Source organism: Lingula anatina, chromosome 2, assembly GCF_051362555.1.
Source record: "Lingula anatina isolate TDL-2025a chromosome 2, LinAna3.0, whole genome shotgun sequence".
Lineage (NCBI taxonomy): Eukaryota > Metazoa > Brachiopoda > Lingulata > Lingulida > Lingulidae > Lingula > Lingula anatina.
In genome coordinates, this window is record NC_141768.1 from 8061081 (window position 1) to 8088990 (window position 27910).

At 37.0% G+C, this 27910-nt stretch overlaps 2 protein-coding genes across 6 annotated transcripts in view; one reads left to right on the plus strand and one right to left on the minus strand.

The window, feature by feature from the left end:
- The window catches only part of LOC106161191 (zinc phosphodiesterase ELAC protein 2), a 72037-nt gene that overhangs the window by 35766 nt on the left and 8361 nt on the right, over positions 1-27910 (minus strand). For all 5 annotated transcript variants that reach the window (XR_015333061.1, XM_087005785.1, XM_087005784.1 and 2 more), the window contains 2 exons: positions 26277-26338; positions 3390-3456 (listed from right to left, as the gene is read on the minus strand). Coding sequence is in view for 4 of the 5 variants with exons in the window: in XM_087005785.1 (XP_086861911.1) it covers positions 3390-3456; positions 26277-26338 (129 nt within the window). In the remaining variant the exon portion in view is untranslated. The remainder of the gene's footprint in view (positions 1-3389; positions 3457-26276; positions 26339-27910) is intronic.
- LOC147763370 (uncharacterized) lies at positions 9735-14342 on the plus strand. The gene is made up of 2 exons (XM_087005792.1): positions 9735-10250; positions 13480-14342. Exons 1-2 carry the CDS (start codon positions 10166-10168, stop codon positions 13782-13784), a joined length of 390 nt encoding a protein of 129 aa, XP_086861918.1. The 5' UTR covers positions 9735-10165; the 3' UTR covers positions 13785-14342.

Sequence of the window (27910 nt, forward strand, 5' to 3'; positions counted from 1 at the left end):
ATGATGTAGATGAAAATGCTGTAACGGATTATGTAAAGAATGCTGATGAAGGACTTAATGATGAACGGATGGAAATGGATTTTTCTAATTTCAAAAATACAGACAGAGACAAACTTACTGAAGTAGAGATGAAACAAAGTGCAGGTGAGGAGGAAGTTGAAGAGAATGAAGAACAAAGTGCAAGTGAGGAGGTACTTAAAGTTGTAGAGAATGTAGACAAACAAGGTTCAGACACAGAAAATGTTTATGAGAATGCAAGAGAATGGACAGGTGTAAAATGGGAATTTCACAGAGACAGCAAAAAGGTGCAGAGAAAGTGTATGGCAAAGAAACTAAAATGGACACTTCTCCCACACTGCAAATTAAGACATGATTTTTTTTTTTATATAAATATTAAGTTAAAGGATGATACATTTGTCCGAGTTGTACTGTAGGTTTGAAAAAAAAAGGAGATATATTGGATTTATAGATATTTACCATACGGCTCAGTAACTGATTGTCTTGTTTCAATGTTTTAAGTATAATTGCACCAAATGTTTCATAACTTTTAAAAATATTTGAAAATAGTAAGATTTAAATGTGCTTACAGCCAAGGTTAAAACTAAATTATATAGAATAAGTGGCAATATGTTTTTTATTAATGGTAATTTCCAACATGTAAGGTAATTTCCAAGAGATATGGAAGAAAGAAAATAGTTTAATGATATATCTGATATTAAATTGTTTAATTGATGAGATTTTAAATGTACAGTTCATTAGAAAAGCTGTTATTTAAACCATCTGTATGATAACTGGACATTTTTCTTTTTCAAAATATTTTGGGAGCATAAACATTCAAATTTAATTTCATTAGAATAATGACATGTCTTTGTACAGCAATGGAATAGACAATGAACTGAATTAATTACAATTGTTAGTTAAAGTAATGATATTTGACAGAATAATAATTTAATTTTTTTGGTAATTGAATCATGACATAGATATTTTGTACAAGTATTTAGCTGTTTAAATTTTATCTTTGAGCATTCTGTGGAATCTTTATTTCAAAAAATTATGTAACCATAATTTTTTTTTGTGGGAAAAGAAGGAATATGTTAAGGTCCACTAAATGCATGTGATGAAATCACTCATTTACATGTTATGTTTATACAATCAGTCAGCATATTATCATTCACCTTACTTCAGTCTTGAATGAATATTTATCATCCTCTGTAAAAGTATACCTGATAAGTAGGACTGATATAACTTAAAAGTAGAAGCCCTCAATTGTTATCTATTGCATTGCAATTAGTATTTAAATGAGTTGCTGCCACTGTGGCATGCAGATAGATTCTCTGTAGATAATGTGTATAAAGGCTGAATGCTTGGACTTAATAAAGGACTTTTAGACTTGGAACTGAAGATGTGAGTCTGTGGGGTTATATTCCCTCTCCCATGCATCAGTGACAAGTGAAATATATTAGAAGAACCTGGGTAGGGTGGAACATGGACCCCTACACATACGTATGGAACCCACCCCTCCAAAAAGGGACACCATCACCAGTCTTGTGCTTGACAAGCTCTATAAAATGCAATCAACAAGAGTTCTCAAAATATGCAAAAAAATATAACTGAAAATGGTACAAACAAGCAGATTTTCAAATTGACTTGCATTTTCCTACCATTAATCACTCCTGTGATTCTCTAGACAAAAGGCCTATTGGTTTTCTTTGAAATGTGTTGTCAGTGGTGCATATATGCTGACAAAAGAGAAAACCTAAAGGCAACAACGGGCACATCTCTGCTAGTTTTGAAGATATGAGAGGCAAGAAAATATGCAAAGCTCAGTTCATGGTGAAAAGTAGGTCAAATGTCAATTTCAATATCATAGTATATGCACTTCTATTCAAGTTCAATAGTAACCATGGGCATTTCTTTGGCAATTTTGAAGATTTAAAGGCCAGAAAAGATGCAAAAAGCACTTCATCATAAAAAGTAGATCAAAAGTCAATTTCAAGGTCACAGATTGCCAGTGTATTACTTCCTATTCAAGTTCAATAGTAACTATGGACCTATCTCTGCCAATTTTGGAGATAAAAGGGAACGGAAATTTGCAAAGTTCAGTTCATGGTAAAAAGTAGGTCAACAGTCAATTTTAAGGTCACAGTAAATTGCCAGTATATGACTTCCTACTCAAGTTCAATAGTAACTATGGACCTATCTCTGCCAGTTTTGGAGATAAAAGGGAACAAAAATTTGCAAAGTTCAGTTCATGGTGAAACGTAGATAAAAGGTCAATTTCAAGGTCACACTAAGATTGCCAGTATATGACTTCCTATTCAAGTTCAATAGTAACTATGGAACTATCTCTGCCAGTTTTGGAGATAAAAGGGAACGAAAATTTGCAAAGTTCAGTTCATGGTGAAAAGTAGATCAAAGGTCAATTTCAAGGTCACTGTTAAATTGCCAGTATGTGACTTCCTATTCAACCTTAATAGTAACTATGGACCTATCAGAGCCAGTTTTGGAGATATAAGGGACTAAATGTTACAATTTTGGAGTTACAAAAATGTGCCATAAATTTCCTACAGAAAAAATTAATTAAAATAAAGAAAAGGTCATTTTGGTTGAAATTCTTGAAATGGGAGGTGCTCAGAAGTTTCAGATGTTCAAATTTCATGAAATAATGTCATTTTGGTCCGAATTTTACATGGAATGAGTTGAGATTATAGGTAACCTAAATCCAAGAGATGGGTACGCAGGCCCTTGTAGTCTAGGAGGAGAAGCGGTAACGGTGACATGGCGGCGGAGCCTGCAGAACATAGGGGTCGGGACTAAAACCATGTGTACTGCCAGCGCCTACGCTGGTGCATTAAAGTTCAATGGTAACTGTGGGTACACTTCTACTAGATAAGAATTTGAAGTAAAGGCCTTAAAACGTGTGAAATGACGACCAGTTCGCACATCTACCATGGTGTGGAACCTCTCAAATTTTTATCATACCTCTTATCTCCTCAACTTGCATACTCCTGCAAAGCCAACCAGTTTTCCCATGGACAGAGCCATGATTAAGGTAATATCCATCTCGTGTCCAGTTAGGTCACTTTTAAATTACACTGATTATACAGGTAAAATGGATACTCAGAAAATATATCTAGCAAAGGGATTGAGGCCCATGTGGTTTTCAACCTTTAGTTGAACTAAGTCCCGTGACTCATTTTCTGTAAGTTTCCACTTATCTTGTCATCTCTGAAAGCGCACTGTGACAACAATGCTGCCAATGACGATGACGGCTAAAACAGATATGGGTGATGTCTGTATCATGTATATTAAAATGTACCACAGGAAAATATTGCACAAAAAAAGTAAAAAAAAAAAACATTAATGACTGCCACAGTTTTTAAACTTACCACTCTGCCATCTTCCAGAGTTACTGTTTCACCCTGGCATAATGTCTTCAATACAGCGCTAGATGTCCTATACAAAAAGAACATTTCATGAAAACATAGTGCTATTGCAAGTATCAAAATACATCAGATCATAAATTCAAAAGATTATTTTAAACTAGAGGATCAGAGAGGCGATACGGCCTCCAGATACCACCAGCTGGAGTAAGCGCATTTAAATGGAAAACAAAAAAAGGGACACCACCACCAGTCTTATGCTTGATAAGCTATATAAAACTAGAGGATCAGAGAGGCGATACCGCCTCCAGATATTGTACCACCAGCTGGAGTAAGCACATTTGTATGGTCCCCCCCAAAAAAATAAAGGACATCACCACCAGTCTTGTGCTTGACAAGCTCTATAAAATGCAATAAACAAAAGTTCTCAAAATATGCAAAAAAAAAAAAAAAAAAAAAAAAAACTGTTAAAATGGTCCAATCAAGCAGATGTTCAAATTGACTTGTATTTTCCTAACATTAATCACTCCTGTGATTTGCTAGACAATAGGCCTATTGGTTTTCCTTGAATTGCGTTATCAGTGTTGCATATATGCTGACAAAGGAGAAAACCTAGGGACAACACTGCTCAGATCTCTGCTAGTTTTGAAGATATGAGGGGCAAAAAGTAGGTCAAAGGTCAATTTCAAGGTCACAGTATATGACTTCCTATACAAGTTCAACAGTAACTAAGGGCGTTCCTTTGCCAATTTTGGAGATATGAAGGCCAGGAAACATGCAAAGTGCAGTTCATCATAAAGAGTAAGTCAAAGGTCAATTTCAAGGTCATAGTAAGATTACCAGTATGTGACTTCCTATTCAAGTTCAAAAGTAACTTTGCCATTTTTCAAGATATAAGGGACAAAAAATTTGCAAAGTTCAGTTCATGGTGAAAAGTAGGTCAAAGGCCAATTTCAAGGTCACAATGAGATTGCCAGTATATGACTTCCTGTTCAAGTTCAACAGTAACTATGGGCTTATCTCTGCCAGTTTTGGAGATATAAAGATCAGAAAACTTGCAAAGTGCAGTTCATCATGAAAAGTAAGTCAAAGGTCAATTTCAAGGTCATAGTAAGATTGCCAGTATGTGACTTCCTATTCAAGGTCAATAGTAACTTTGCCAGTTTTCAAGATATGAGGGACAGAAAATTTGCAAAGTTCAGTTCATGGGGAAAGGTAGGTCAAAGGTCAATTTCAAGGTCACAATGAGATTGCCAGTATATGACTTCCTATTCAAGTTCAACAGTAATTATGGGCTTATCTCTGCCAGTTTTGGAGATATAAAGATCAGAAAACTTGCAAAGTGCAGTTCATCATGAAAAGTAGGTCAAAGGTCAATTTCAAGGTCACAGTTAGATTACCAGTATATGACTTCCTATTTAAGTTCAATAGTACATATGGAGTATTTTGGAGTATTTCACATTTTATTTTCACCACTGAATATCAGATGTTGAACTTTTTGATATAGTGCAATGCCTAAGCCATATTGAAAACAAAAAAACGGATACCACCTCAGTGTTGCACTTGACAAGCTCTACAAAATGCAAAAAACAAGAGGTCTCTAGCATTAACAGATCCAAAATTAGAGAGAGTTTTCAGTTTCAGCATCTAATGTCTGCTACTCCCGTGAAAATGCACCAATTGACCCCAAACTCACGAAGATGAAAGATGACCCTAAGGGTAACACCTGTCCATAATATTATAGATTAGATCTGCACAGTTTCTGAAAAAAAGCAGAAATAAATTTTTTTTGCAAAAATTTCCCAATTTTTAGAAAAGTTTGGCCCATTTGACCTTGAAATAAAGTTCAAAGGTCAAATCCAAGGGCGTGTTTGAAATCTCCACAAATGATTTTCGGTCAGTCATCTATAGAAAATTTTCCAATAATTCCTTCGGTTTGGGAGATATTTAGCATTGAATATCCAAAAATTTTGACAAGGGTGCGTTTCAACAAGCGTCACGCCCAGGCCAATGCACCGACAGAGACAAAAAAACCAGGGGGTTCAAGGTGAGGTTATATGTGACCTAAATCCAAGAGATGGGGACACAGGTCCTTGCAGTCTAGGAGGAGAAGCGGTAACGGTGACTTGTTTCCGGCGCCTTACTGCGGAGCCGCAGGAGCCAGCGGAGCTATATGAGACGGGTCGGGACTAAAACCATGAGTACCGCCAGCATACACACTGGTGGTACTAATAAAATATACAAGAGTTCTCAAAATGTGCAAAAAAAAAATATAAACAAGGCAGCAAAGCTGTCAAATGTACAGACAAAAAACAGGAAATAACTAGATTGAATCTGACAAACTGCAATGATATGAGTTTATTTCCATTTTTGAAACTTTATTACACAATACACGATAACAAGTTTACCATCATTTTTACATAATCAACTAATAATGTTGTAAAGATGCAGGAAATGCCAAACAAACACTTTTATGTATCTTATTAATTAAATAATGAAACTGTTAACATGCCTAAGAAATGAATCTGAGGAAATGTGAAAAAACGGCATTTCTTTAAAATAATGGCCCGATTAAGCTGATTTTTGAACTCAACCTGCGTTTTAGCAGGAATGACCACTCCTGTGAGTTTCATGACAATTGGCGTATCTGTTTTTCTTATATTGTATTTACTGTGTTGCATATATGCTGAAAAGTGAAGAAAAAAGCATAACTAATAAAATAATAATAAAACAGTGGCCTGATCATGCCGATTTTCGAACCTGACCTGCGTTATAATAAGATCGATTACTCCTGTGAGTTTCATGACAACAGGCCTATCAGTTTTCCTTGAAATGTGTTTTCAGTGTTGCATATATGCTGAAAAGTTAAAAAAAAAACAGCATAACTTCCCTTAAAATGGCCCGATCATGCTGATTTTCGAACTTGACCTGCGTTTTATGAATATTCATCAGCTCTGTAAATATACAGCCAAAAAGTAAAACTGCCTTCCACTTATCATGTTTACAATGAAAGTGCACGGCACCAGCGCCGGCGACAGTGACGGCGACGACGGCAGATACAGGTGATGGCAATATGTACAGACACATCTGTACATATTTACTGTACTGTTTGAGAACAGTAAGTGACATTGTTTTTCTTAAATGGTCATCATGGGAGCAGTGCCCAAAATAGGTTTTTTCAAATTTTGATGCAATATTACATAATGTTTAACAGCATAATGACCATCAATTTTAATAATAAAATATTAGTATCATGGATATTCAGAAAATGTGACTAGCAAAGGTCTTCAGGCCCATGGAACTTCAAAGTCACAACTTGAAAATGCCAAAATGTAAAAAAGACAGCACTGTTCTGAAATGTTTTTTTTCCATTTTTAACAATTTTTTTAACATAAAACAAAATTAACAGGTTACTGCCATCTTTATATGATCAACTAAGAAAATTGATGAGATGGGGAAAATATAAATACAACAGTGTTAAATGTCCAATTTCCTCCATTCTGAGATTCTAAACATAGTGAATGATTGCATCTGACAAACTGCAATGATATGAGTTTATTTCCATTTTTGAAACTTTATTACACCATACATGATAACAAGTTTACCATCAGTTTTACATAATCAACTAATAATGTTGTAAAGATACAGGAAATGTCAACCAAACACTTTAACATGTCTTATTAGTTAACCCCATAGCGCCGGGAACCGCACATATGCGGTTCATTTTAAAAAGTCCTCAGTGCCGGGAACCGCATATACGCGGTTTCTGTGTTTACATGCTTGTACTGTCCTCTGTCATTTGTAACAATTCATGCTTCTATCACAAGAATAACTCAATGTTAGTTTTTTGTTTACTACCGGCTTTTAAAAGACGTGTAGCAAGAATTAGATAATGAAAAAGCGATTTATTTCAACCATTGTCGAGGCGCTAAGAAGTCAAAATGGCGACGAGAAGTCCGCAGAAATTATGGTTTGAGAAATGTTCTAGTCTTGTTAGAAATTCAGACTTCGGGAAAGTGTCCTTGATAGATTTTGATACTCCGATAACTTCAAAGATTATGTACCTTTGGCTAGTATGAGTTGTCAGAGAGCAGATTCGGACGTGGGGCTTGATTTATGAAAAACGCTGATGATAATAACGGCAGTAACCAAGCAGACGACAATAGTAATTGGAAGGGCTATATTGCTGATAAAATGACTGTAAACGTTCCGTGGCAAGTCAGGCTAAATGTTGCCTTGTGTGCTGTATCAACATGTCTTTTCCTGCTTGTGCATAAATACAAATGTAATATGTTACGTTGTACTGCATCAACATGTCTTTTCCTGCTTATGTATAAGTACAAATGACATATGTTTACTTGTGAGCTGCATCTACGTATGGCTTTTCCTGCTTGAGTATAAATACAGATGTAATATGTTTACTAGTGCGCTGTATCAACATGTCTTTTCCTGCTTGTGTATTAGTACAAATTCCACGTTTGCTTGTATTTTTATGATGCAATTTTTATTCACGAAAGTGTAATATTTGCTCATGATATTGTTTGTATTCTTGTATACATGTATGATTTGAGTGCAAAACAAAATTTTATGAGTATCCTGGTTCAGTTGATTAAAAAACTATAGAAGAACTATTAAAAAAGGCACTTAATTTACAATCTATTTGTAATTATAAACGTAATTAGGTGGAAGTCTTCCAGTCAGCTAGCCCGCCAGTATATTGTGCAACTAGCTGACGTGATGAAGGTTTTTAGGTACAGCACGCATCCCAGGAAATTCATTATAACTCAAAAACTAAATAAGATATCTTTCTGAAATTTTCTGACATTATTTAAAATATATTTCGAATGTTTCTGAGTAAATTTCAACAAATTGTTTGGTAAAGTGAAAAAGAATGTGTATGCTGAAATTAAAGTTTTGTTTTTTACTTCTCTTCGAGAAAAGCAAGTCTCATATTTAAACTCCTGCTATTTCTACCTAAGTTAACAAATATGAATAAAACTGTTATGACTTTAAAGCTTACATTGTTGGCTTTCTAAAAATGTACAGTTCTTAGGTGTTTTCTAGACAAGTGTATACATTATCATTGCTTAAATGAGGCCGCCTGTAAAATTGAGTGCGTCCGTGTAGAGGGCTCAGGACCAAGGGCACTTTCTAGGTCAGATGCTGTCAGGCGCTATGGGGTTAAATAATGAGACTGTTAACATGCCTAAGAATTGAATCTGAGGAAATGTGAAACAAGACAGCACTGTTCTGACATGGGTTTATTTCCATTTTTAACACTTTTTTTAACATAAAACAAAATAAACAGTTTACTGCAATTTTTATATGATCAACTAAGAAAATTGATGAGATGGGGAAAATATCAATAGAATAGTGTTAAATGTCTAATTTCCTCCATTCTGAGATTCTGAACATAGTGAATGATTAAATCTGACAAACTGCAATGATATGAGTTTATTTCCATTTTTGACACTTTATTACACAATACACGATAACAAGTTTACCATCATTTTTACATAATCAACTAACAATGTTGTAAAGATGCAGGAAATGTCAAACAAACACTTTTACGTATCTTATTAGTTCAATAATGAGATTGTTAACATGCCTAAGAGTTGAATCGGAGGAAATGTGAAAAAACAGCATAACTTCTAAAATAATGCCCCGATTATGCTGATTTTCGAACTCAACCTGCATTTTAATAAGATTGACCACTCCTGTGAGTTTAATGACAATTGGCCTATCTGTTTTTCTTAAATTGTGTTTACAGTGTTGCATACATGCTGAAAAATGAAAAAAAACAGCATAACTACTAAAACAGTGGCCCGATCATGCTGATTTTCGAACTTGACCTGTGTTTTTATAAGACTGATTACTCCTGTGAGTTTCATGACAACAGGCCGAACGGTTTTCCTTAAAATGTGTTTACAGGGTTGCATATATGCTGAAAAAAGTGAAAAAACAGCATAACTTCCCTTAAAATGGCCCGATCATGCTGATTTTCGAACTTGACCTGCGTTTTATGAATATTCATCAGCTCTGTAAATATTAAGCCAAAAAGTAAAACTGCCCTCCACTTATCGTGTTTACAAGGAAAGTGCACGGCGCCGGCGACGGCATCGGCATCGGCATCGGCATCGGCGACGACAGACGCAGGTGATGGCAATATGTACAGACACATCTGTGTCTGTACATAAAAACGTAATGGTAAAAATGGTCCGATCATGCGGATTTTCTAATTGACCTGATTCCTGTAATTTTCTGGACATCAGGCCTATTTGTTTTCCTTGAAATGTGTAATCCAAGGGCATATTTGGAATCAACAAATACGAGTTTCAGTCAGACTTCTATAGTAACAGCGTTTGACACTCGCACTCGCCAGCTCGCCAATGCGAGTTAAAATTAAATCTGGCGAGTGAAAATTATGGTGCAAGTCGCCATTTTGGCGATTTATGTCAACTTACTGTATTAAGTTTATCGGCAAAATTTAGACTCAATTTAAGTCCGACTCGTATGCCAAAATTTACAGGGAAGTTCATGGGATTACCCTTACTGCTAACCTCGTTTTCACTCTCATAATCGTGATTGGTTGAAGTTGGGGAATTCCGTAATGACGTATTCACAGTCTCGCTGTCGTTTTTGAAAGCATCCAGCCTTCGTTTGCGCGCCGGATTTTGACGAAGTATAGGAAATGCTGTCTGTTTCGTTTCACTTACGTCTTGCGATTTTGCGCAGTTGACGCTTCCGGGAGAAAACGTGATGCACGTGGATCATCAAGCTGCATGGAGAAGTTTTTAAAAATTTCAAAACGCCAAGTAGAAGAGACTGAGAGTGAGAGCGTCGCAGAATCGGCTTCAACTTCAAGTGGTAAGTAAACAAAATCAAAGCAGAAACGAACTTATAGTCTGAGCTCTTTGACCCAACGCATGTTTTTGACGTTTTCTGATTTTTTTTTCCTGAGCGGAACAAAAAAAGAAACAAGGCAGCAAAGCTGTCAAATGTACAGACAAAAAACAGGAAATAACTATGCACAAAATAGGCTACTGTCAATTCTGATGCAAAAGTACATTATGTTAAACTGCAAATTCAACATCAAATTTTAATTATGCTCAAGCAGCACCCAAAATTGTGTTTTCTTCTATTCTGATGCAATATTACATAATGGTTAACAGCATAATGACCGTCAATTTTTAATAATAAAATATACATGGATTTTCAGAAAATGTGACTAGCATGGGTCTTCAAGCCCGTGGAACTTCAAAGTTACACCTTGAAAATGCCAATATGTGAAAAATTAAATTTTCACAAAAAAACTGTTTAACTGGCAGTAAGAATTACCAAACAGACTGCATTGCCTACTGAAGCTGTATTTTAGTCCCATGTTTCTTTCCTGTAAGTTTGAGAACAGTAAGTGACATGGTTTTTCTTAAATGGTCATCATGGGGGCAGTGCCCAAAATAGTTTTTTTTTCAAATTTTGATGCAATATTACATAATGTTTAACAGCATAATGATGAGTATTATGGATATTCAGAAAATGTTACTAGCAAAGGTCTTCAGGCCCATGGAACTTCAAAGTCACAACTTGAAAATGCCAAAATGTAAACAAGACAGCACTGTTCTGAATTTTTTTTTTTCCATTTTTAACAATTTTTAATATAAAACAAAAATAACAGTTTACTGCCGTTTTTATATGATCAACTAAGAAAATTGATGAGATGGGAAAAATATCAATAGAGCAGTGTTAAATGTCCAATTTCTTCCATTCTGAGATTCTGAACATAGTGAATGTCAATGATTGAATCTGACAAACTGCAATGATATGAGTTTATTTCCATTTTTTGAAACTTTATTACACAATACACGATAACAAGTTTACCATCATTTTTACATAATCAACTAATAATGTTGTAAAGATGCAGGAAATGCCAAACAAACACTTTTACGTATCTTACTAATTAAATAATGAAACATGCATGTTAACATGCCTAAGAATTAAATCTGAGGAAATGTGAAAAAACAGCATTTCTTCTAAATAATGGCCCGATTAAGCTGATTTTTAAACTCAACCTGCGTTTTAGCAGGAATGACCACTCCTGTGAGTTTACTGGCAATTGGCCTATCTGTTTTTCTTATTTTGTGTTTACAGTGTTGCATATATGCTGAAAAGTGAAAAAAAAAGCATAACTAAAATAGTGGCCCGATCATGCCTATTTTCTAACTTGACCTGCGTTATAGTAAGAATGATTACTCCTATGAGTTTCATGACAACAGGCCTAACGGTTTTCCTTGAAATGTGTTTACAGTGTTGCATATATGCTGAAAAGTGAAAAAACAGCATAAGTTCTACAATAATGGCCCGATCATGCTGATTTTCGGACTTGACCTGCGTTTTATGGATATTCATCAGCTCTGTAAATATACAGCCAAAAAGTAAAACTGCCTTCCACTTATCGTGTTTACAATGAAAGTGCACGGCGACAGTGACAGTGACAGTGACGGCAACGCCAGCCACAAAGACGCAGGTGATGGCAATATGTACAGACACATCTGTACATATTTACTGTACTGTTTGAGAACAGTAAGTGACATGGTTTTTCTTAAATGGTCATCATGGGAGCAGTGCCCAAAATAAGTTTTTTTCAAATTTTGATGCAATATTACATAATGTTAAACAGCTTAATGACCATCAATTTTTAATAATAAAATATTAGTATCATGGATATTCAGAAAATGTGACTAGCAAAGGTCTTCAGGCCCATGGAACTTCAAAGTCACAACTTGAAAATGCCAAAATGTAAACAAGACAGCACTGTTCTGAAATGTTTTTTTTTCCATTTTTAACAATTTTTTTAACATAAACAAAATTAACAGGTTACTGCCATTTTTATACGATCAACTAAGAAAATTGATGAGATGGGAAAAATATCAATACAACAGTGTTAAATGTCCAATTTCCTCCATCCTGAGATTCTGAATGATTGCATCTGACAAACTGCAATGATATGAGTTTATTTCCATTTTTGACACTTTATTACACAATACACGATAACAAGTTTACCATCATTTTTACATAATCAACTAACAATGTTGTAAAGATTCAGGAAATGTCAAACAAACACTTTTATGTATCTTATTAGTAAAATAATAAGACTGTTAACATGCCTAAGAATTGAATCTGAGGAAATGTGAAAAAACAGCATAACTTCTAAAGTAATGGCCCGATCATGCCGATTTTCGAACTTGACCTGCGTTTTAGTAAGATTGATTACTCCTGTGAGTTTCATGACAACAGGCCTAACGGTGTTCCTTAAAATGTGTTTACAGGGTTGCATATATGCTGAAAAGTGAAAAAGCAGCATAAGTTCTACAATAATGGCCCGATCATGCTGATTTTCGAACTTGACCTGCGTTTCATGAATATTCATCAGCTCTGTAAATATAAAGCCAAAAAGTAAAACTGTCCTCCACTTATCGTGTTTACAAGGAAAGTGCACGGCATCGGCGACGGCATCGGCATCGGCATCGGCATCGGCATCGGCATCGGCATCGGCATCGGCGACGGCATCGGCGACGACAGACGCAGGTGATGGCAATATGTACAGACACATCTGTGTCTGTACATAAAAAGGGGGGGAGGGGGTTAAATGCGTGCGACGTGCAACGTGTGTACTTGAACTTGAATTACCTAGCGTACGCTATTACAGTACAGTGCAATACTATACAAATAATACAAAATAATGAATTTTATTTCAACTCGGATACAATTGAATCTTTTAACAATCTCGTTAGGTTTTCAGCAGTTCACCGACTGCCTCTCCGTCAGAGCGACTTACGGAGTTCACCCTGAATATCACAAGTTCTCTAATAATGATAGTGCTTAATTTAACCTCATTTTAATATTTATTTTGAAACGAGTATTTCTATATATATATTTATTAAGACCCCATATCTGAATGGTCTACTTGTTTGTCCCAATTGTTGATTTTAACGTTGTTAAATGTTTAGCTCTTTATCACATGTACCAGTAATTGATTATGTCTGACTCAGTGATTGTGTTGGCAGTCTTTAATAAACTTGACACTTAAAAATTGCAGGTACCAAACCAAAAACACCAAAAATTGAAAAAAGGCTATATTTGCCAAAGTGGGAGGTCGGAAGACCTTGGCTAAGGTACCAAAATGGGTCTTCCATTGATGTGACAACTCCCAGTTTCCACTCTGAGCCATCCATTGATGTGACAATTTCTGAGTCTTCCAATGATGTGACAACTCCCAGTATCCACTCTGAGCAGGCAGAGATCTCAGACAGTGATGAGGGGTTTGATGACTGTTATAGTGATTCAGATGAAGACAATGAAATGACTGAGAAGGATGTGGAGCAATTTTTAAGACAAAATTGATCTTTATACCGACTTTTATCTCTTCATCAGGACAATTTCCCTCCGGCCGATTCCCTCCAAAGAATGTATATTTATGTACAAATATATAGTAAAGAGCATGAAGCTTAAATCCTTGCATCTATTGTATGAATATTTCTTGGTGTGATGATGCAACTTAAAGATACAAAATATAAATTTCATTAAACAAATTATGTTCATGGAGTACAAGTTCAGAAAATTTTAGAAATATAAGTACAGAAAATTTTATTAAAAATCTAATCAAAGTATCTCTAGGTAAAGTGGGGTAAATAAATATGCATATAATTTGTTTAATTTAGATTAGAATGTGCAAAATCTGTAGACAAAAGAATAAACATAGTTCTAGGTTTAAAAAAGGTTTCAAATTTTTTCTCTTTATTTGCATATGATAACATCTCCATCATGAGTCATTATCACATGGCCTGCACTTTGAATATTTGGCCAGTAACTTCGTAATAAAACTGGCCAAAGTCTGGCTTGTGCATTTTCGGTTTGACCAGTAACTTTCAGAGCACACTGGCCAAATTGGCCTGTACTATTTCAAACGAAGGTCAAACACTGTAGTAAGTTTTCACATAATTCCCTTAGTTTGGGAGATATTTAGCATTGAATTTCCAAAAATTTTGACAAGGGTGCGTTTCAACGAGCATCACGCCTAGGCCAAGGTACCTACTGAGACAAAAAAAAAAAAACAGGGGGTTCAAGTTGAGATTATATGTGACCTTAATCCAAGAGATGGGGACAAAGGTCCTTGCAGTAATGGTGACTTGGTCAAAGGTCAATTTCAAGGTCACAGTTATATTGCCAGTATATGACATCCTATTTAAGTTCAATTATTATGGTAACTATGAGCATATCTCTGCTTATTATGGAGTATTCAACATTGTATTTTCACCAGTGAATACTATGACATTGTACTTTTTGATATAGCACAACTCATAAACCATATGGAAAACAAAAGAATGATAAGCTCTACAGAGTGGAACAAACGAGGTCTCTAACATTCAGGGTTCCAGAACTGGAGAGAGTTTTCAGTTTTGGCATCTAATGACTTCTTCGGTCTCCTGTAATGCACTGATTAACCCCAAACTCATGAAGATAAAAGATGACCCAAAGTTTTACACCTGCCCATAATATTATAGGTTAGGTCTGACAAGGACAATGAGAGAAGGACGTGAAACGCGGAGTAAGATCAAAGGATAATCGGCTTAGTGCGAGCTCTTCGTGAAACCATGTGCATTCGGATCACGCAACCTCCCATACATATTGCAGTAGTCGATTACTTTTTGTGTCATTTGGGCAGGTAGTTCGCGATAATGTAAGTCAATCTTTCGGGTGGATGAGACAATAAAATTATAGAGATTAAGTATAAGTACAATTTGTTCTGTCAATTTGGAAGCTATGTGAGAATTTTTATATGTTTATTCATGGAGGAATTCAAAATGCCCTATGTGGTAAAGGCAATCTTGTTTGTTGCCGTAAAATGAGCATTCAAAATTGTACAATTGTAGTGTAGTATACTTGTTTTCAGCTATGATCCGATTGGAAAATATTTTTAGTGTCAAACTTTTCTCTCTATATGAGAAATTAGCCTGAGGCGCGGCAATAATGAAACCTTCAATCGTGTCTTGAATTAAAATGAACAATTCCTCTCCGATTTATTCAACTCGCTGACATCATTTTAGGTCTGGTATTTTTTACATACGGTTTAGATAAAGGTGGCATTTACACTGCTGTGTACTGTATGGATAAGTTTATGTTACTTGCTTAAGTGAGCCCGAATTATGTAATGATAATTAATATTTCTAACATTCAATATGGGCTCTCGTTGCAATAGGGCACCACACATGCATTCGTGACCCACAAAAAACGCACCCGAGGGTCTTTTAATATTCTTTTATCAAAGTTGACATTAACACTGCTCTAAAGTATATATATATTTACACATTACCGGCTAGAGTCTGCTCCAGTGTGAGAATGATAATTATTATCTTTTTAACTTTCAATATGGGCTCTCGTTGCAATGTGGTACCACACATGCATTTGTTACGCACAAAAACGCACCTGTGGGCCTTTTAATATTCTTTTATCAAAGTTGACATTAACACTGCTCTAAAGTATATATATACTTAAACATTACCGGCTATGGTCTGCTCCAGTCTAAGAATGATAATTATTATTTTTTTAACTTTCAATATGGGCTCTCATTGCAATATGGCACCACACACGTATTCGTTACGCAAAAAAACGCACTTGTGGGCCTTTTAATATTCTTTTATCAAAGTTGACATTAACACTGCTCTGAAGTATATATATATTTACACATTACCAGCTACGGTTTGCTCCAGTTTGAGAGTGATAATTAATAGTTTTTCATCTTTAAATTGGAGTCCCCAAACAGCATAGAGACGATTGACAAACACTCTCATTGGTCTTTTAATTCAAGTATAAATGTGGACATGTACACATGCAAACTTCATGATTATATTTACTTGGGTAATGGTCATAAAAGTGGATCTTGATTGTCACATATTGTGCAGCGCGCCACCTATATGATGTGTGTATTGACCTGGGAGGTCATTGTGTATCTCAGTGAGCTGATTCTAATAAACACGTGTCCTGACAACAAGGCAGTTGTTATATGGTGTCTAGAAGCGGGATTCTCAATGGAAACCTTGAAACCACCTGCACACGTTAATTTCCAGAGTGGAAATGTGGCTACAAACTGGCGTAAATGGGAGCAGCAATTCAAGGTGTACTATAATGCATGCGAATTAGGAGAAAAGTCTGGCGCGACGCAAGTCGCCATCTTGCTTCACACTGCAGGCCCGGAGGCGCAAGATATTTTTAACACGTTCACTTTTGAAGATGACTCACAGAAACAAGATGTAGACGTGGTCTTGACAAAATTTAGACAGTACAGTGAGCCCAGGCGCAATGTAGTTTTTGAGAGATACCAATTCTGGAGCCGAAGTCAGCAAGAAGGGGAATCCGTAGACACGTGGATAACGGAGCTGAGAAGGCAAAGCGACAAATGTGAGTTTGGCGAACAAAAAGACTTGTTAATCAGAGACAAACTCGTATTTGGTGTATTGGATCCTAAAGTCAAAGAAAGATTGCTAAGGGAAACCTCTCTTACGTTAGAAAAAGCGCTTGACATTGCACGTGCAGCAGAAGTAAGCAGAGCGCAAATGGCCGCCATGACAGTCCCGGCAAGTTTACCTGAAGTCAATGCTATTAAGAGCAAACAGCGTATCGCCAAAGTCACATCTAAATGCAAGTACTGTGGAACTTCACACCTTCCGAAACGATGTCCAGCTTATGGTAAGAAGTGCAAGAAATGTTCGGGGTTAAATCATTTTGCCGTTGTTTGTCTGGGTGGAGGCTTCAGAAAGAAACCATTATCATCAAAGAAGATACACCAGCTAGACACGGAGGTTGTTGGCAGTGATGAAGGTGAGAGGCTGTTCGTTGGCAGTCTCACAAGCAGCAATTGTTCTACGCAGTATTCTGAGACTCTGTATATTAACAAGAAGCCAGTGACATTTAAGTTGGATACTGGAGCTGATGTCAATGTGCTGCCATGGGGTACCTATAAGCAAGTATGCCAGACACCTCTCCGTGTCACTAAAGCTGTTCTGACAGCATTTGGAAATGCTACAATAAAACCAGTGGGTCAAGCACAGCTGTCAGTCTCAACCAAGCCCTCTCTTATGCCTCAGCCAGCTACTTTCTATGTGACTGAAGGAGATTATTCAGCCATTCTTGGACGTCAGTTATGTGCTTCACTAGGGCTTATACAACGTGTACCTGTGAACATAGTCCAGTCTACGAATGTACCTTTGACCCAAGACAAGCTATTGAGTGAGTATGGTGACAATTTTACTGGACTTGGACAATATAAGAGAGAATATGATATTGTTGTTGACCCAAGTGTTTCCCCAGTGGTGCAAGCTCCTCGTAAGATACCCTTTGCTAAGCATGACAAGTTGAAGGAGGCTCTCTTTCAGCTAGAAAAGCAAGATGTCATTGCAAGTGTTGACAAACCAACTGACTGGGTGAACAATTTAGTGATTACAGAGAAACGCAATGGTAGCATTAGGCTATGTCTCGATCCCAAGCCACTCAACCAGGCCATAAAGCGTGAGAGATATGAGATACCTACGCCAGCTGATGTTCAGAGCCGACTAGCAGGTAAATGCATCTTCACAGTTGTTGACATGAAGGATAGTTACTGGCACGTGAAACTATCTGAAGAATCATCATATCTTTGCACTTTCCACACCCCATGGGGCCGAAAGAGATTTAAGCGCATGCCTTTCGGAATATCCTCTGCTAGTGAAGTGATGCAGAAGCGTAATGAGGAAGCGTTTGGTGACATTCCAGGGGTGCACGTCATAGCAGACGACATGATCATTGCAGGTAGCAGTGAGGCAGAGCATGATAGTATAGTTCATAAGGTCATGCAGCGAGCACGTGAACAGAATGTCAAGTTCAACAAGGATAAAATCCAATTCAAAGTGAAGTCAGTCAACTACATGGGTCATATTGTATCTGAAGAAGGACTTAAACCTGATCCTGCCAAAGTCGATGCAATCATTAACATGCCCCAGCCAACAGACAGAGCTTCAATGATGCGTTTCTTGGGAATGGTGAAATATCTGTCACCATATATAGCCAATGAGTCAAGCCTAACTGCTCCTCTCAGATTGCTGCTGAAAGAGGATATTGAATGGCACTGGGGACCAGAGCAGGATCATGCTATGCAGCAAGTAAAGGAAGCTCTAAGCAAGCAGCCCGTTCTGCAGTTTTATGATGTGACACAGCCAGTCACCATTCAAACAGATGCCTCTCAAGGTGGGTTGGGTTCATGCTTACTCCAACGAAACAAACCTGTTGCATATGCCTCGAGAGCTCTTACTTCAGCAGAACAAAATTATTCTCAAATAGAAAAGGAGCTTCTAGCTATTTGTTTTGCCTGTGAAAAATTCCACCAGTATGTGTATGGCAAAGAAGTGGAGATTCACACTGATCACCGCCCATTGGAAATTATTCTGAAGAAGCCTATCGTTAAGGCATCTCCAAGACTGCAACGTATGATGTTACAGCTACAAAGATACAACATTTCTGTCCGATACATAAAAGGAAAGTACATGCATGTAGCTGATACGCTTTCTAGAGCGTATATTCAGGATGAGTCCAAGTGTGGTGCTCCAGAGGATATTGAAGTTATGGTACACAGCCTAGTTACCAGTCTCCCTGCTTCTACAGACAAACTGGAGGAGATTAAAGCAGCCACTGCTGATGATTACACATTACTAAGACTTCAGTCAGTTATAAAACGCGGTTGGCCTGACAGGAAGTCTGAGCTGCCAGTGAACGTCCAGCCCTACTGGGATGTAAGGGATGAGTTACACATAGCAGAAGGCCTCGTTCTTCTGGGAGAGCGCATCGTAATTCCCGCCAAGTTACGATCAGACATGTTGTCTCTAATTCATGAAAGCCACTTGGGTGCTGACAAATGCAAAGCAAGGGCGAGATCTTCACTATACTGGCCAGGAATGTCAGCGGACATAGAATTGATAGTTGCCCAGTGCTCGGTGTGCAGTAAATTTCGTCCAAGCAACGGAAAGGAGCCCTTGATTCCGCACGCGATACCACACAGGCCATGGGAGAAAGTTGGAGCGGACATTATGACTTTGAAGGGTAAAGACTACCTGGTTGTGGTAGATTATTATTCCAAATACCCAGAGATTTCTTACTTAGAGGACAAAACGGCCAAGACCGTGATACTACACTTAAAGTCTATATTTGCTAGACATGGAATTCCTGAGACAATTGTCTCTGACAATATGCCATTTGGGAGTTATGACTTTAAAAACTTCGCAAGAGAATGGGGAATAAACCAGGATACCTCGAGTCCTCACTATCCTCAGTCAAATGGACAGAGCGAGAGAACAGTTCAGACTATTAAGAAAATCCTGAAGAAAGCCATGAGTGATGGAAGAGATCCATACATTGCCTTGCTGGAGTATCGTAATACTCCAATCTCAGGAATGGATTTTTCCCCAGCCCAGATGCTAATGAGCAGAGCTTTACGTTCTAAGATTCCAACAGCTACCAAGCTACTTGAACCACAAGTAGTGTTTCCAAAGCAGCAGCTACATAGACAACAGCAGAGGTACAAGAGAATATATGACAGAAAAGCAAAGGAGTTGCCCGAGTTAACTCCAGGAGAATCAGTCGGTCTTCAGTGCCAGGGAGAATGGAAGCCCGCATCAGTTGTAAAGAGGGACGCACATCCTCGGTCTTATGTAGTAAGCTACAATGGTCATTCATTCAGGAGGAACAGAAGACACCTCAGAAAAGGGAACTTCAAATTTTCCAATGATTTGCAGGAAATACCTGATCTCCATGAAACAAGTAAACCCGAGTCACCAGTCAATCAGGACTGTAAATCTGAGTCGCCACTTAAAAAATATCATCAAAAGAAACACCAGGAAAGCACTGAGAAATCTGGAGTTCAATGTGAGAAATATACCAGGTCCGGAAGGCTTAGTAAACCTCCAGATAGGCTTAATCTATAAATAAGGCATGTGCTAGCAACCTCTGCCTTTTGTTTTGTTTTGTTTGTTTTGATGACATCTCAGTGCATGTGTACTTTCATGGTTCATTAACCTAAACTGTGTTTATGTTTCTGTGAAAAGTTACTAGTCTGGAGTTACAAAGTTGACAGTTTATCAACAGAAGGAACATTGACACTTATAATCAGTTATTCCTTTGGGTGTTGTATTTTGTAGACTAGTAAGTTAAACTTTGTGTGTGTTTTGAAAAGACTGTTTATTGAAAGTTTGTTTATTGAAAACTGAACAGTGACTTTATGCACGTTGTTTATTGAAAACTTTGAACAGTGATTTATGCAGTTTGTTAATGAAGTTAATGTTTCACTGTTGCTCTTTAGTCAGGCACTGCTTTGAATGGTTCACACAAGCCACTATTTCTAACAAAGTTAAAGTTTAAAGTTAAAGTCTTGTACGGTGCCTGTTTCTTCATAAAAAGGGAGATGTCACATATTGTGCAGCGCGCCACCTATATGATGTGTGTATTGACCTGGGAGGTCATTGTGTATCTCAGTGAGCTGATTCTAACTAGAGGATCAGAGAGGCGATACCGCCTCCGAATATTGTACCACCAGCTGGAGCAAGCGCATTCGTATAGACCCCCACATACACAAAATAAGGGACACAGCCCCCAGTCTTGTGCTTGACAAGCTGTAAACATGCAATCAACAAGAATTTTCAATATATGCAAAAAATATATGAAACTAAAAATGGTACAATCAAATTTAAGTTCATTGTAAGGTAGGTGAAAGCTCATTTTCAAGGTCACAGTAAATTGCCAGTATATGACTTCCTGTTCAAGTTCAATAGTAACTATGGACCTATCTCTGCCAGGTTTGGAGTTAAAAGAGAAAGAAATTAGCAGAGTTCAGTTCATGATAATAAGTAGATCAAAGGTCAATTTCAAGGTCACACTTAGATTGCCAGTATATGACTTCCTATTCAATTTCAATAGAAACTATGGACCTATCTCGCTAGTTTTGGAGATAAAAGGGAAGCAAAATTTGCAAAGTTCAGTTCATGGTGAAAAGTAGGTCAAAGGTCAATTTCAAGGTCACACTTAGATTGCCAGTATATGACTTCCTATTCAAGTTCAATAATAACTATGGACCCATCTCTGCCAGTTTTAGAGATAAAAGGGAAGCAAAATTTGCAAAATTCAGTTCATGGTGAAAAGTAGGTCAAAGGTCAATTTCAAGGTCCCAGTAAGATTGCCAGTATTTGACTTCCTATTCAAGTTCAATAGTAACTATGGACCTATCTCTGCCAGTTTTGGAGATAAAAGGGAAGCAAAATTTGCAAAGTTCAGTTCACGGTGAAAAATAGGTCAAATGTCAATTTCAAGGTCACAGTAAGATTGCCAGTATATGACTTTCTATTCAAGTTCAATAGTAACTATGGACCTATCTCTGCCAGTTTTGCAGATAAAAGGGACTAAATGTTATAATTTTGGAGTTACCATAATGTGCCATAAATTTCCTACAGAAAAAAATTAATTAAAATAAAGAAAAGGTCATTTTGGTCAAAATTTTTGGAATGGGAGATGCTCTGAAGTTCCAGGTGTTCAAATTTCATGAAATAATGTCATTTTTGACCACAAGTTGTCTGCTTTGCCAAGCCTAATGTATTATTTTTCCGGAGTTCAAAATTTATTATCCATTACCGTACTGCACATTTTGCTTTCACCAGCAATATGTATTTTTTTATACAGCATAACTTTAGAGATAAAAGGGAAGCAAAATTTGCAAAGTTCAGTTCATAGTGAAAAGTAAGTCAAAGGTCAATTTTAAGGTCACATTTAGATTGCCAGTATATGACTTCCTATTCAAGTTCAATAGTAACTATGGACCTATCTCTGCCAGTTTTGGAGATAAAAGGGAAGCAAAATTTGCAAAGTTCAGTTCATGGTGAAAAGTAGGTCAAAGGTCAATTTTAAGGTCACATTTAGATTGCCAGTATATGACTTCCCATTCAAGTTCAATAGTAACTATGGACCTATCTCTGCCAGTTTTGGAGATAAAAGGGAAGCAAAATTTGCAAAGTTCAGCTGATGGTGAAAAGTAGGTCAAAGGTCAATTTTACAGTCACATTTAGATTGCCAGTATATGACTTCCTATTCAAGTTCAATAGTAACCATGGACCTATCTCTGCCAGTTTTGGGGATAAAAGGGAAGCAAAATTTGCAAAGTTCAGTTCATGGTGAAAAGTAGGTCAAAGGTCAATTTTAAGGTCACATTTAGATTGCCAGTATATGACTTCCTATTCAAGTTCAACAGTAACCATGGACCAATCTGTGCCAGTTTTGGAGATAAACGGGAAGCAAAATTTGCAAAGTTCAGTTCATGGTGAAAAGTAGGTCAAAGGTCAATTTTAAGGTCACATTTAGATTGCCAGTATATGACTTCCCATTCAAGTTCAATAGAAACTATGGACCTATCTCTGCCAGTTTTGGAGATAAAAGGGAAGCAAAATTTGCAAAGTTCAGTTCATGGTGAAAAGTAGGTCAAAGGTCAATTTTAAGGTCACATTTAGATTGCCAGTATATGACTTCCCATTCAACTTCAATAGTAACTATGGACCTATCTCTGCCAGTTTTGGAGATAAAAGGGAAGCAAAATTTGCAAAGTTCAGTTCATGGTGAAAAGTAGGTCAAAGGTCAATTTTAAGGTCACATTTAGATTGCCAGTATATGACTTCCCATTCAACTTCAATAGTAACTTTGGACCTATCTCTGCCAGTTTTGGAGATAAAAGGGAAGCAAAATTTGCAAAGTTCAGTTCATGGTGAAAAGTAGGTCAAAGGTCAATTTCAAGGTCACATTTGGATTGCCAGTATATGACTTCCTATTCAAGTTCAACAGTAACCATGGACCAATCTCTGCCAGTTTTGGAGATATAAGGGAAGCAAAATTTGCAAAGTTCAGTTCATGGTGAAAAGTAGGTCAAAGGTCAATTTCAAGGTCACAGTAAGATTGCCACTATATGACTTCCTATTCAACTTCAATAGTAACTATGGACCTATCTCTGCCAGTTTTGGAGATATAAGGGACTAATTGTTATAATTTTGGAGTTACCATAATGTGCCATAAATTTCCTACAGAAAAAAATTAATTAAAATAAAGAAAACATCACTTTGGTCAAAATTCTTAAAATAAGAGGTGCTCTGAAGTTCCAGAAGTTCAAATTTGATGAAATAATGTCATTTTTGACCACAAGTTGTCTGCTTTGCCAAGCCTTATGTATTATTTTTCCAGAGTTCAAAATTTATTATCCATTACCGTACTGCACATTTTGCTTTCACCACCAATATGTACTTTTTGATACAGTGTAACTTGAAAACCGTATGGAATACAAAAAAACGGAGACCACCTCCAGTGTTGGGCTTTACATGCTCTACAAAATGCAAAAAAGAATGGGTCTCTAGCATTAACGGTTCCCAAATTAGAGACAGTTTTCAGTTTAGGTACTTTATGGCCGCTACTCCCGTGAAAATGCACTGATTGACCCCAAATTCACGGAGATGAAAGATGACCCGAAGGGTAACACTTTCCAATAATATCATTGGTAAAGTCTATGTGGTGTCTGAATAACAGGGCAAAAAAAATTTTTTTCGTAAAAAATTTCATTTTTTTGAAAATTTTGGCCCGTTTGACCTTGAAATAAAGGTCAAAGGTCAAATCCAAGGGCATATTTGAAATCTACACATATGACTTTTGGAAAGCTGTCTGTAGAAATTTTTCCCATAACTCCTTCCGTAGGGTAGATAATTAGCATTTAATTTTGCCATTTTTAGACAAGGGTGCATTGCAATGAGTGCCACACCTAGACCCCAATACCGACAAAGCCCAAATTTTACGTGGAACGAGTTGAGATTATAGGTGACCTAAATCCAAGAGATGGGTACAGGGGCCCTTATCGTCTAGGAGGAGAAGCGGTAACGGTGACTTGGCGGCGGAGCCGCAGGAGCCGGCGGAGCCGCAGGAGCCGCAGGAGCCGGCGGAACATACGGGTCGGGACTAAAACCATGGGTACCGCCAGCGCCTACGCTGGTGGTACAATAAACACGTGTCCTGACAACAAGGCAGTTGTTATATTAATATTGTTATATTATATTGTTACATTTGTGATTTAAGTCTCACCTCTGTAATTGGCTTGCTACATTGCATTATCTTGTTATCAGATGCATTTGGATAGCACCTACCTAGCTTTATTAGTCAACATGCTTTTAAACCAGTTATATATCAGTTCAACATATATCAATACAATCTTGGAAATGATAACAAGTATAGACAAAGGCCAGAGCCCATTTTAATTAGGTAACAAGAAAAAGAGACTGAAAACCCGAAACAAATTTCCACTTGTTGACGCAAGTCTATGTGCTAACAACTACAACTACAACCACGAGGGACTGCGAGAAATTGCGTTATCCATGCAACAGAACAAAAGAATTTCAATGAGGCACAGCGCGCACTACCTTGATAATAAGTTGTTCAGGCTCCAGTGGAGCTATCAAAACAGCCTGACCGAATGTTTACCCGAACGCACATAGCTTCAAAGGAAGATGCCGGGTTTCACGTCCTTCTCTCATTATGTCCATGGGTCTGAGTAGTTTCTGAAAATCGGCACATATATATATATATATAGTCCCGAGTTGATAAAAAGAACCCGTATGTAAGCAGTCGGGGGCCCCGACGGAAGCTGGACAAATTGATAGTGCTTGGAAACGCTAAGTTTGTGCTTGGTAACTTTACGTTGTGCTTGTTAATCTGAAGTGGGGCTCGTTAATATTGGCGTTTGCGCTAGGGAATCTGAGGCTCGTGCTCGGAAACGGCAATAATCGTTCATGAGACCTGGCTTATTGTGGCAGGGCAAAAAAATTTTTTTTTTGTCAATTTTGATGTAATATTACACAATGCTTCAGCAAAGGCTAGAACAGCAAACTAACTAGTCCACCGTCCAAATATGGCAACCAAAGCACAGGCTTCAAACAACTATGCATCCGCGAAAAGTGCGCTGTTTGAAATAAACAAGTTGGTGAAATTGACAAAGCCTGCCGGTGTTTACCGTCTGTTTGTTTTTATTTCATTTGCTCTCTGGTATCTTTCTGAAAATTTATATTAGAAATGTTCTATTGATTTTATGTTGTAAAAAGTAAATCCGTCGGAATTCCTTAGAATAACATTTATTTTACCTTCATTTTCAGGGGATTCCCTTGTATTTATAGTGTTATATGTGGCCCCAATGGGGATTTTTCACCCCTCCCCCACTCTTGATTAATTAAATTCTTCATGGGCCAGATTGAAAATGATATTCCAAAATACATTCAAAATCTTAGGAAGGTTAATTGCGGATAATGCTGTGAGGACATTCTTGTGCAAGGGCGAACTTGGCCAATATATTTTTTTTACTTCGTCTCCCGGTTTTGGAGCGCCTGTTCTAATTTTTGAAAGCGAGGCAATGGAATCAAACAATACGATGCAATATGTAATCTCGTAAAAATTGCTATTTTTAAATAAAGACCATAGCATGGAGTACATTGAAATGCGACTCGTTTATTATTGTGATCTTCAATAATAATTAATATAAAAGATACGATATAAAAGGTTCTTATCGACGGCCAATTTATTAGCTTTATAGATTTTTAAAAGTTTTTGGAGATTAAAAACACAAAAGCTGTCATGTTTCAAATCGAGGCCCCACATATTGTTCTTGTGCTGGCAACCAACTTAAAAGCTTGCCATCTAATCCGCTAATAGATACTGAATAGATTCCCTGTGGGGAACTATACAAAAGGGTTGGCCATATTTGACATAGACTAGTTAGTCTGCAATGTTTCTAATCAAGTGTTCTCTTACTGTAATGGGATATCCAAAGCAGCCACCTTATTGACATCAATTCTTCTTGGTTCTGGGTGAAACTAGAAGGAAAAGATTGTTCACACCAATGTTTTCTGTTAATTTTAAATAATAACTAGAGGATCAGAGAGGCGATACCGCCTCCGAATATTGTACCACCAGCTGGGGTAAGCGCGATCGTATAGACCCCCACACACACAAAAAAGGGACATCACCACCAGTCTTGTGCTTGACAAGCTGTAAAAAATGCAATCAACAAGAATTCTCAAAATATGCAAAAAAATATATAACTAAAAATGGTACAATCAAAGTTCAGTTCATAGTAAGGTAGGTCAAAGGTCAATTTCAAGGTCACAGTAAATCTCCAGTATATGACTTCCTATTCAAGTTCAATAGCAACTATGGACCTATCTCTGCCAGTTTTGGAGATAAAAGGGAACCAAAATTTGTAAACTTAAATTCATGATGAAAAGTAGGCCAAAGGTCAATTTCAAGGTCACACTTAGATTGCCTCTAATGACTTCTATTCAATTTCAATAGTTACTATAGGCGTATTTTTGCCAGTTTTGGAGATAAAAGGGAACCAAAATTTGCAATGTTAAGTTCATGGTTAAAAGTAGGTCAAAGGTCAATTTTAAGGTTACAGTAAATGGACTCTAATGACTTCCTATTCAACTTCAATAGTAACTATGGATCTATCTCTGCCAGTTTTGGAGATAAAAGGGAACAAAATTTGCAAAGTTCAATTCATGATGAAAAATAGGTCAAAAGTCAATTTCAAGGTCACATTTAGATTGCCAGTATATGACTTCTTATTCAAGTTCAATAATAACTATGGACCTATCTCTGCTAGTTTTGGAGATAAAAGGGAACAAAATTTGCAAAGTTTAATTCATGATGTAAAGTAGGTCAAAGGTCAATTTCAAGGTCACATTTAGATTGCCAGTATATGATTTCCTATTCAACTTCAATAGTAACTATGGACCTATCTCTGCCAGTTTTGGAGATGTAAGGGACTAAATGTTATAATTTTGGAGTTACAATAATGTGCCATAAATTTCGTACAGAAAAAATTAATTAAAATAAAGAAAAGGTCATTTTGGTCAAAATTCTTGAAATGGGAGGTGCTCTGAAGTTCCAGATATGCAAATTTGCTGAAATAATGTCATTTTAGACCACAAGTTGTCTGCCTCGCCAAGCCTTATGTTTTATTTTTCCGGAGTTCAAAATTTATTATCCATTACCGTACTGCACATTTTGCTTTCACCACCAATATGTACTTTTTGATACCATGTAACTCGAAAACCGTATGGAATACAAAAAAACCGAGACCACCCCCAGTGTTGGGCTTTACATGCTCTACAAAATGCAAAAAAAGAATGGGTCTCTAGCATTAACGGTTCCCGAATTAGAGACAGTTTTCAGTTTCGGTATCTTATGGCTGCTACTCCCATGAAAATGCACCGATTGACCCCAAATTCTCGGAGATGAAAGATGAAGGGTGACACTTTCCAATAATATTATTGGTTAAGTCTGTGTGGTGTCTGAATAACAGGGCAAATAATTTTTTCGTAAAAAAATTCGTTTTTTTGAAAATTTTGGCCCGTTTGACCTTGAAATAAAGGTCAAAGGTC